The 11,729-nt window shown below is 46.0% G+C and overlaps 2 protein-coding genes across 2 annotated transcripts in view; one reads left to right on the top strand and one right to left on the bottom strand.

Moving 5' to 3' along the window:
• Window positions 1-4,930, bottom strand: part of CHMP5 (charged multivesicular body protein 5) — a 15,359-nt gene extending 10,429 nt beyond the window's left edge. Inside the window, exons 1-2 of the mRNA XM_018558796.1 lie at window positions 4,712-4,930; window positions 1,644-1,748 (exon numbers count right to left, since the gene is read on the bottom strand). Coding sequence (XP_018414298.1) covers window positions 1,644-1,748; window positions 4,712-4,780 — 174 coding nt within the window. The 5' untranslated portion in view covers window positions 4,781-4,930. The remainder of the gene's footprint in view (window positions 1-1,643; window positions 1,749-4,711) is intronic.
• A 1,278-nt stretch (window positions 4,931-6,208) lies between these two features.
• Window positions 6,209-11,729, top strand: part of LOC108788893 — a 50,187-nt gene continuing 44,666 nt past the window's right edge. The window contains exon 1 of the mRNA XM_018558795.1: window positions 6,209-6,447. Within this exon, the coding sequence (XP_018414297.1) occupies window positions 6,209-6,447 (239 nt within the window). The remainder of the gene's footprint in view (window positions 6,448-11,729) is intronic.

Here is an 11,729-nt window from a genome sequence, read left to right as displayed (position 1 = left end):
GATATATATATATATATATATATATATATATACACACACAGTGAATGTGACATTCATTAACTAACTATTCACTGCAGGTGTATCTGGCGCATGTGTTTTAAATTACAGTGATTTGATTCACCCTCAGTGAATGTTTGGCCAATAGCACATTCTCTCCTATATAAATATGACCCCAAATGTTTTCTAAGTCGCTGTTATTCACTTCAAGGCTTAAAACAAAGTGAAATCTATTTAATATATGTTGTTCATTGAAAACTTCACACTTCAAACCTGGCAGCAGGAAAATGTAAGGCATGCAAGTGGAGCAAATATTTTGTCAATGACAGGTCATGCTTGCTGCATGACTCCAGTAAAAGGTGTTGACATTCAGATACATAGTATGTGATCTTTATAACTGCTTCAGAACAGGTAACGTGACAAACACACCTAATTACTCAGCAAAATGGTACGTATGAAGCACAGACCAGTTGTAAGAATCAATACATGCAGAACACTTTTTTGTTGTAGCTAGGGCCTCGGATAAAAGGCCCAAAGTAGAACACCGTGTGGATATAAATAAATATAAAATGAAAGAAGTTACTCTATTATAGAGCATATATTAGCATAACACATATGTGAGCATGAAAGCTTATTTAATCTTATAAATCATTATAGTGCACTGGAGGAATCCCAGCATTCTTGAACTGACTGGTTCTATGTCTGTAATTTCACATGCATTTAAGGCCTACCGGGGGGAAAAAAAAGTTTAGTCTAATAATTTCTGCACATAGATACTGTATAGGGTGCAATCACTAATCTTCTCACCTCCAGTGCCTCCCATCACATTTAAGAACCAATAGAGAAAGCCCGTCTTACAGAAAAAAATATGAAATATACATATAACATGAGTTGCCTATATTTCCGGATCTACAGATCATTTTGACATATGGACTTTATTTTTGATTATATGCTCAGTTTGTAAAAACTGTGGACATTGGAATAGGAACTCTGTACTAAACAAAGCTGACATTAAAGCATGAAATTAAAGAGTTTTTAAACCCTCAGCATGTTTTTGCATATATCTACAGCTAGCAAGCAGTAGATGTATGCAAAAACTTGCGTATATGCAAAAAAGCAACAAAAAAAAACACCTTTTCAAACAGATTTAAACTTACCTGTGTCTTCGGCGCGCGCTCCCGTCCAAACATCTGAAATTTCGGGCGGCTGCAAATCTTGGGGCGGGCACATGCGCAGTTCAGATGTTCGGCCGGGAGACGGGGAGAGACACAAGGTAAGTCTATGGAGCAGCGTGCACCCGCACAGACTCCATGGGACATGAGAGAAGAGGAGGACAGAGGAGTTAGCGCTGGATCGGAAACCCGCACCAGCGCTGGAGGGACATCTAAAAACTACACTAAAGAAGATGATCGGATTAAGGCAAGTCATTACACTAACATTGGGGGGGGTGGGGGAAGGGAATTAGCCTTTAATGTCACTTTAATCCCTCTTATGACACTGGCAACATTTTACATTGAAGAGTTGTCCATGCAGAGAAATGGGTGCTAGGTAGCTCCAACATTTAACACTTTCCTTTGTATCCAAGCTCCAACCATTAACAGAGAATTGCTGAAGAAATGAGTTTCTAACAGAGGTATTGCACCTACCTTAGATGGACCTTCCCTCATCTTCTTCATCTGGTCTTTGTACTTCACCAGTTCTGCATCAAGCCGTGCTATTTTTTTGTCAATCGACTCTGCTCTGCCATCAACCTTTGGGAAGAAGTGAAAGCATAAAATATTTGTTTATAGTTTTCTGGCAATATTTCACAATCCCTGCATTATGAAGGTTCAAAGTTTTGAATAAGTGGTGCCTTGGATAGTCTAACAACCACATGGTCTTCTTGGCACCATGATAAAAACACTCGACCTCAATTATCAAAATGTCTGAAATAAGAAATATCTCTGTTGGCCTACAGCAACCAATCAGATTAAAGGTGCCCACACACCTTGCGATAATCGTACGATAATCACGGGAAATCCCTCTGCTACTGTAAGGTCGCACGACTTTTATCTTAGGAACATGTCCGAAAACCCGCCGAGAATCGTACGAGTTTCGGCGGGTGTGTAGCATGTTCGTAAGATAAAAGCCGGACGGACCGGTGTGCGCAAGCGCACACTGCCCGTTCAGCATTGCGGTCATCGGAAGCCCGCCCCTCACCGGGGCGGGCTTGCGATCATCGCAAGTACTATCTGTCTGTCCAATAGGCAGATTGTACGTTTTTTTTATTACCTTACAACCATCGCAAGACAAAAGTCTTGCAATGGTTGTAAGGTGTGTACCCAGCATTACCCTTTCATTCCTTCCAACACCGGTCTAAATTTGACAAAAGGCTATAGGGAACACAAGTAGATTTCAATTCATGCACTCTGAAGTCCAATTATATGCTCATGCTACTATGAACAATAAAGTGAACCTATAGTGCAGTCAAGTATATCAAAGTATATGAATAATAAGCAGGGAAATACCTTTCCAATAACACATAGCTTCTTTTTTTCTCAGGCTGAAAAAGCAGCACCAAAAGGTTGCTGGCTGAGGAAGCGATTTCCTTCCAGCAGATCTTGCCCAGCATGTCTGATATCTGAGTGCTTGCACGTAAATTAAGGATTTCAGTAATACAGAGCTTTGTTCTGGAGCAGCTTGCCCTGCTGGAGTTAATATGGCTGTAGCCACATCACTTTCCGGCCTTTAATGTCGCAGCTGAACTGACAAGTGTTTTGTAGTCCATTTCCTGAAGTGCGATAACCCTCAACATAAAGAATCCCATTAATTTCAATGGTGCCCATTCACATCTGAGTGCTGTGTCGCTTTAAGCTCGTAAAAGTACTGTTCACTTTTTTGGGGGCAGAAACACTTGTTTTGGGCCCAAAATTATTATTATACAGGATTTATATAGCGCAAAGTTTGCACAGCGCTTCCAATATAAGGAAGACATTACAATCACAATACAATTCAAGACAAGATGGTAAGGAGGGCCCTGCCCGTGAGGGCTTACAATCTAAAAGGGGAGGGGGGGAAGTGATACATGAGGAGGGAGCTGCGCGGGGATGAATTGTTTGAGAATGTGATGGTTCAGTGGTTAGGTAGAGGTGGGATAGGCTTCCCTGAAGAGATGAGTCTTAAGGGATCGCCTAAAGGCAGTCAGAGTGGGAGATAGAAGGACAGGTTGGGGTAAAGAGTACTAGAAGATGGGAGAGACTCTAGAGATTTCCAATAGATTTCAATTGGAGCGCCTGAAAAAAATGCTGCAAAATCACCTGAAAACACTGACACTCAAGTATGAATGGGGGCAATCAAGTGAAGATCAGCAGCTTGAGCAGTGAGACCGGAAAGCGGTAGTTCTAATTTCTGCAGACAGTTCTTTTTTATAGTGGGAGTCATTTTAATTTCATGTAAAAATAGATGGATTTCTGAACACATTCTAGAAGTAATGTCAAATTTGGTGCACTCAGCAAAAATCCACCATCCTGCTTCTATCAATGTTCAGGCTGGTGTAATACCAGAGGTAGGCAACCTCGGCACTCTAGTTGTTTTGGAAGTACAAGTCCCATGAGGAATAGCTAAACTCTGTCAGCTACAGGCATGACTGCTAGAGCCAAAGACATGATGGATTTCTAATTTCACAGCAGCTGGAGTGCCAAGGTCATCTACCCCTGGGTTATACTATCAACCCATCATGGAATAAAGCCCCTACACCTGCCCCAAAAAGTGTGTCCTACACATTAAAGAGTGTCTTATGCGTTACCCGAAAATGTGCCCTACGAGGTACTTGTACTCAAAAGGGTGTGTTCTACGATGTACTCAAAAGGGTGCCCTACAATGTTCTTATACCCAAAAGGGTGCCCTACATTGTTCTTATACCCCAAAGGGTGCCCTACAATGTTCTTATACTCCAAAGGGTGCCCTACGATGTTCTTATACTCCAAAGGGTGCCCTACGATGTTCTTATACTGCAAAGGGTGCCCTACGATGTTCTTATACCCCACAGGGTGCCCTACGATGTTCTTATACTGCAAAGGGTGCCCTACGATGTTCTTATACCCCACAGGGTGCCCTGGGATGTTCTTATACTCCAAAGGGTGCCCTGCGATGTTCTTATACTCCAAAGGGTGCCCTGCGACGTTCTTATACTCCAAAGGATATCCTACGCTGTACCCTAAAGGATATCCTATGCTGTCCTTAAAAGGTTGTCCTATGCTGTACACATTATGTGAGAAGCTTGAATGTCTGGGTGATTATATATTTCTAAGAGGCCATCAGAGGCACAAGGTGGAGTAGTGACTAATGAGAGAAGGATTATGTCACCTGAGAGCACGACTCATAGTCACAAGACCCACCAGGAAGCAGTATCTGTGTCCTGGGTTTCTACATGAAACAGGCCCGTCACAAGCCCAAACAGGAAGTGTACAACACACAGACATTAATGAGCCCGTCCACACGCAGGGGGAGGGAGGGTTACTATGGAGTCTACACGGGATGACTGCCATTGTTTTGGGAACGGTGGGAGGTCTTAGTAGAGTGACAGGTTAGGCGATTCTATGGATAGCATCCCAGACCAACTGACAGCCAGTGTGCCCCCCCTTCCATACCAGTACAGCCCACAATAGTGGCAGATGACAGCCATTGTGTACTATGTGTGAGCTCCTCTATTGTGTCTGCAATGCCAGTCACTTACACTTCCGATACAGTCCGTCAGGTTGGGCGGAGGGCCTTTTGCCTTTGATTTCCCAAAGATTCTATTCATGGTATCCAAAGATCGTAGAATAAAGACTAGTAGAACAATCCGATCCCTTCCAACCGGCCGCCCAAAACAAATATCACCGACCTCGGAAGCTTCAGCGAAACTGAGCGAGAAGTGCCGGCCCCGTGACGTCAGCACACCTCAAGCCAGTAGGCGGCCACCAATACGAGCGACACCGCCCACCGGAGACCTGTGTGATGAACACTAGGGGCACACGTGAATCTTATACCTCGGTGCTGTAAAGGCGCCATTTTGTCAGAGACAAACTAGGCTATTATTCAAAGCAAAGAGATGTTAACCTGGAAAAACAGTTTATAGACCAACAAAGACGTGGTACACGGTGTGGAGACAGCTGCGTGTGACTAAATTGTTTAAAAAAAAAGTGCTTTGCTGTTTTTGGCAAAGCAAAAGATTTGCTTTAACCTTCCAAATTCCTAAGTGTCTTTTCATGACCTCTGTTTCAGAAAGCGTATTGGTGGAGCGCTGAACCATTGGACATTGGTTAAAGTGACACTAAACTGAAAAGGGAGGGTGGCTACTTTTGTTCCCCATGGTCCCTGGGTGTTGTAGTAGTCACCGTTCCAAGCTCGCTCCCATGTAGGGTTGCCACCTGTCCAGGATTCACCCTGACAGTTCGGGTTTTGAATGCTGTGTTCGGGTTTCGCTTGAAGAAAAGGTGGCAACCCTACTCCCATGATGGACTGCAATCTTATTACTTTACAACACACACAGGGACCATGGGGAACAAAAGTAGCCACCCTCCAGAAGGAAGGACAGTATCAGCGCCAAGTCAGAGATGATGTGAGGATCTACAGCCGAATGATACACAAATAAGATACATTTTTGTTAATATAGACATCTCAACTTTCCGGGAGTCTCCCGCTATTAGACAGCGGCTCCCGGACACCTGGGGGAGAAACATTTTCTCCCGGAAAGGTTTACTCTGCTCGATCTAGCAGAGTGAACCTTTCTCTGCTATTTTTTTTTTTCTGGACATCGGGGCCGTCGGCCTCCGTCAGTCAGAAGAAAAAAAAACCAGCATAGGAACAAATAGCTAGATTGCTATTGGCTATTGCAAATTGAAATAGTCAATAGCAGACTAGCTTTTGCACCTGCCCACTGCTACTGTCAATCAGCAGAAGTGGACCTGAAGTTCTCCATCAGGCCCTCCTTTACTGACTGACAGCAGCAGAGGGCGGGTGCAATAGCTATTGGCTATTGAAAATAGAAATAGCCCCCCCTGTACTGACATTACGGACATTACAGACTGGCCGACCGTCACTATCAGCACCCATCCCCCCCCCTCGGGGGCTGACATTATGTGCCGCCGCAGCCTCCCCATCAGCACAAGCCTCCCACCCCCCGGGGTGACATTATGTGCCGCCGCAGCCTCCCCATCAGCACAAGCCTCCCACCCCCCGGGGTGACATTATGTGCCGCCGCAGCCTCCCCATCAGCACAAGCCTCACCGGAGCAAGCAGTCAAAGCACCGTCGACCGCTGCCTGGACACCGCCGAAAGCCTGCCGTGTCCACGTTCACACAAGCCGCCGTCCTCGTCCCCGCCGGCCGTCCTCGTCCCCACCGCTACGATGGCCTCCGGTTCTCTCCCCTTCTCTCGACCACAGCAATTGCCGCCCTCTGGGAATTTGCCGCTCCAGGCAAACGCCTTGTTTGCCTCACGGCAGATACGCCCCTGGGGATAGCCTGTGCAGAGGTAGGCCAATGAGGAGGGAGTTGCAATAGTCAAGATATAACAAGTGAGTGGATGAGTAATTTTCCTTGGTGAGGAAGAGACGTATTTGGAGATGTTATGAAGGTGAAGGCGGCAGGATTTGGATAGTGATTGGATGTGGGGAAGAAAGGTGAGGTCCGAGTCAAGGATGACACCTAGGACCTTGGTATGGGGGGAGAGCTGAATTGGTATGGTACCTTGGTATGGGGGGAGTGTTAACAATCTCAAGGAAAAAGTTGGGGGAAGGCGCACGGGTGGGAGGAAATAACATAAGCTCAGTTTTTGAAAGATTGAGTTTTAAGAAGTGTTGTGACATTCAGACTGATATGTCAGTTAGTAGATTAGTGACACGCAAGGACACTGAGGGGGTGAGTTGCGTAGTATTCAGGTAGATTTGAGTGTCATACCATAGAGATGGTATTGGAAGCCATGTGAGGTTATTAACTGACCAAGAGAGGATGTGTAGATAGAGAAGAGAAGGGGTCCAAGGACAGAGCCTTGGGGGACCCCTACAGAAAGAGGAAGAGGAGGGGAGGAGTTAGATTTGTAGGTGACACTAAAGGAGCGCTTAGTAAGAGGAGAACCATGAGAGAGCAGAGTCTTGTAGGCAATGTGAGTGGAGTTTTTTGAGGAGGAGCAGGTGGTCCACAGTGTCAAAGGCAGCAGAAAGGTCTAATAGCAAGAGTAAGGAATAGTGGCCATTGTTTTTAGCTGTTAGTAAGTCATTAGTGAGTTTTAGGAGGACGGTTTGAGTGGAGTGTAGGTGGCGAAAGCCAGATTGTAAGGGGTCGAGAAAGTTGTTATCAGTGAGGTGGCGACTCAGGCAGCTGTAGATAAGGCATTCTAGGAGTTTTGTGTTGAATGGGAGTAAGGAGATTGGTCTGAGATTGTTAAGGTTGGTAGGGTCCATTGATGGTTTTTTGGGGTATCGGGGTGACCAGGACATGCTTCAGAGGGTAGGGAAAGATGCCAGTAGAGAGTGAGAGATTGAAAATGTGAGTTAGAGAGTGTAGGATAGAGTAAGAGGGTGACTGAAGTAGTGGTGAGGGAACAGGGTCCAGGGGCCAAGTGGTGAGGTTGGTGTTAGCGGTGGGGGACATAGTAGAGAGTTACAAGTGGAAAAGAGTTGACGAGGATTGGATGAGAGGATTGAGGTGAACTTCCAACCTCCTCTGTATGGATCCCACCCTCCCTGGATTAGTGTCATTGGTTTCTATTTTGAGGCACCCTGGTTGAGAAAGGCTGATCTAGACAACAAATCTGAAGACATAGTCAACTTGTTTTGGGGGCTCACAGATCCCCCTTCATCAGGGCTTGTGTGCTGCCAGTTATTTAGGTACTGTATACTGGACAGTGAGAGGTATAAAACAAAAACTTGCCGACATTTACACCTGAACATAGTACCATTGAAAATAATAGGATTCTTTGTGTTGAACGTTGCCGCAATTCAGGAAATCTGCAGGTGTTAGAGAGATTTGGGAGCCAGTCTCACATTTATTGTTCTGTAACATTCATTTGTTTCCCCTTATTTCTCTATGTGTCACATTAATATCCCTTCATCCCCACATTAGTCACTTTATTTCATCTTGTATCACAAGTATCAGTATCCCCTCATTTCTGCATTTTCAAATAAATGTATAGCCAAACTTTTTTTCTATTTAGGGAATAGTTAAGACCCCCATTGGTTCATTTTCTGCTGTGTGTAGGCTCATTTCACAAAGTTTTAACACACAAAGAAGGATATAGTTTTGTAATTTTAAAATAAGTACTCTTATCCTGGCATGTTAACTTTGTGAATTGAGGTTTGCGTCCTGTTTGGGAGATTTCCCTTCACTTCCTGTCCAGAAGACACAAAGGGAAATTTCGGCAAAGTGAGGTAAATTTTTCTATAAGATAGTTGAAAGATTTGCGGTTCATCTACATGAACCGCAAATCTTTCAACTATCTAATAGCAAAATTTACCTAGACAGGTGTTGTTTTCCTGCAGTTGATGTGCATTTGGAGCACAGGCCAAATACAGGACAGCAAAATCCCAACACATGGCGGGTCAGAGGCTGCGTTTAACCAGCTTTGTGTTGTGTTTCCTTGGATGCAGTGTATCCCATTGCGGTGCGTTTGCGGTGCGTTTGAACCGCAGGTCAAATGCAGCCTATTCTTGTCAAACACTGCATTTTCCATTCAAATGCAGCTGCATGTGTTTGAACAGAAAGTGCAGTGTTTGGCTAGAAAGCTCACCAACATGAACCCTTAAGCTGGCAATGCACCTGTCAATTTCTTTTGTTCAACACGCGGGCTGAGCGGAAGAAATTGACGCAATTCCTCCATCAACACAAACAGCGTGTCGATGGAGGAATCGCCACTGTTTTGCATTGTATTCTTACAGGTGCCGACAGCACCTGTAAGAATACCCGATCAGAGCAGGCAGCTCATTGGCCGCCGGCACTGATTGTACAAAGATTTTCCAGCCAGCTCCTTCGATAAGCTGATCAAGGAATGCCGGCTGAAAGGGAGCCGACAGCCCCATACACTGGCCAAATGTTCAGCCAGTGTATGGGCACCTTAACCCTCTCCTGTTGCTCTAGTGACAACTGTAGCATTGGATTTTTACTTTTTTTAGAACATTATTGAACTGTCACAAGTGACATTTCATTAAGTTCCATGGGCACCGTGTGGTGTGAGGCAGTTGTACCACACCGCATCCCGATGTGCTAAAAAAAAGTACTGCATGTAGAGTTCTTTTTCAGCGCACACCAAAATAGTTGTGTGAACCATGCTCATCTGTGACAAGGCAAACTGCCTTGTCTTGCGTTGGGGCTGCGCTGGAAAAAACGACCAGCCCCAAAGCATCTGTGGGAACACATTCATTTGTGTTATCTCCTGGGCCCTTGTTTCACTTTAGTGCCCCCTTATTTATACATGTATCACATTCATTAGAATATGAAGCTACATACTCTGTGCTGCTTCAGGGTGCCAGCCTGATGTCTCCAGGGGAGGGTCTCAGGAGGGTTGTGGAGGATCTCAGGAGAGCTGTGCAGGGTCTCAGGAGGGGTATGGATAGGGTTGCCACCTTCTTTTTTTTAAGTGAAACCCGAACACTCTAGTGCAGCGCGCGGCAATTAATGTTTTGGAATATAGAGGAGAGAGCGAGGAGAGGCAGCCAAGGGAGGGAGTAAGGAGACCAGCTATAGAGGACTACAAATCCCAGCAACACATTATACAGCAGTACAAAATAATATGGAGCTACATACTCTGTGCTGTTCTGGGTTGGCACCGTGATGTCTCCAGGTGACGGTGTGGCCTGTGCGGACTCTCAGGTGGGTGGTGTGACTCTAAGGTGGGCTGTGCGACTCTCAGGTGGGCGGTGCAACTCTCAGGGCTGTCTTGGCTATGGTGTCTCACCAGGGGTCCATAGGCGGGCAGCACGGTGTCAGGGAGCTAGAGGAGGAAAAGGCAATGACAGGTGCGGCTGCAGAGGTCCTCGGCAAGCACGATCTCGGGCAGCCGCATCTGCCTAAAACCCGTCCCTTTCTCTGAGCTCTCACTTGCTCTCACTTCCTGTTGTATAGGGCAAGAAGTTAAGAGAAATCTTATGAATGGGACACAGAATGGCAAGATTTACCTCACTTTGGCATAGCGCCAAACCATCCTGATTTCTACCGGACTGTCCTGGGATTTCAACCAGTCCCCAGGTTTCTCCAATGTCTCAGCACCTAGGTAAAGGGTTGCATGTTCCAGCACCTGGTGCCAGTATCCCTCTTTATAAATTTGGGAAGTATGCTTTGGAGAGATTTGCTCTACATGACAGGAAGTAAAGAGAAATCTCTTGAGTGGGATGCAGAATAGCAAAAAAAACCCAATAAATAATTTTAACTAGGGTTGCACAGATACTTTTCGAGTGCCAGTGCCGATACTTGGCATTTTCATGAGAACTACCAGTGTTGCAGCGGTTGCAGCTGGGACCTGGCTCTGGCACTCCACCACTGTCCTGAAATCATTAGTCTGTATTGTTTTAGAAAAACTGTCACATGACAATAAACAAAAATGTATCAGTACTCGTACTTGCAAAACTGGTATCAGTGCATCCCTTTATGTACATTTATAAAAACAAAATCATACATTAAAACAGAGATGTACAAATCCCTGGAGCTCCGTGTGCTCCTTACAAATGACAGCTGCCTCCTAATTTTTGACTTTGTCTCTAGTGTATTCTTGGAGCTCAAAAGTATCGGCACATGTACTCGTACTTGTACCGAGTACTGTACTTGGTATCTGTGCAACCCTAATTTTAACCCTTACCTACTCTATTAAAAAAAAAGTTTTTAGATATGCTTGAGGTGACAGGGTCTCTTTTAATGACATTATTTATTGATGACCCCTGAACCCATCTACACGAATACACACTGCAGACACACGTATTTATAAATAAATCACTGCTACAGGTCTACATGGACTAGATCCTCAGATAATTACATTTAAGTCGCAAGTGATGTCAGTATACATACCATACAGCTGCGGAGTGGGTGGTACCCTGGGTGTCCCCTGTGTTGGCTTGTCACTCTAGGGGCGTGGCTTTCATCCATGTGACGTTCATCCCGGCAGCTTCCTGTAGTGGGCGTGTCATTTGCTGCTGTGTTGGAATCCTGGGCTCCGCCCTCCAGGGATGGCCGTGCTGTGAGTCTCTGCATGAAATTCCGGACTGACGCTGTGCTGCTGCAGCTGGTTTGCCACCTGACCCTTCCTCTGAGTTGTGGGCACCTGTAAACAAGCACAAATTGCCTGCAGCTCAGAGGAAGATCCGGTTTCAGGCAGATGCGGCTGCCCTAGATCGCGCTTGCCGAGGATCTCGGCAGCCGCATCTGCCAGAAAATGTAAAGTGCCTGTGCCGGCACTGAGTGTCTGAGTGTCTTGTGCCTGGGCACAAGACTCCAAAACTGGACTATCCGGGTGAAAACCGGACGGGTGGCAACCCTAGGTGTGGAGGGTCTCAGGCGAGCTGTGCGGGGTCTCAGGAGAGCTATGTGTGGTCGCAGGGGAGCTGTGCTGGGTCTCAGGTGGGCTGTGCGAGGTCTTCTGGAGGGCTTTGCGGGGTCTCAGGAGAGCTGTATGGGGTCTCAGAAGGGTTGGGAAGGTCTCACAGGCAGGTGCAGGCAGCAGGGTTCCCCAGGAAGGAGGAGGAGATGTGGGCTGGCACTGTAAACAGGTGCCGTGGGTCACAGGAA

This window comes from Nanorana parkeri, unplaced genomic scaffold, assembly GCF_000935625.1.
Source record: "Nanorana parkeri isolate BGI_ZX_2015 unplaced genomic scaffold, ASM93562v1 scaffold359, whole genome shotgun sequence".
Lineage (NCBI taxonomy): Eukaryota > Metazoa > Chordata > Amphibia > Anura > Dicroglossidae > Nanorana > Nanorana parkeri.
This window is presented reverse-complemented; position numbering and strand designations above follow the sequence as displayed.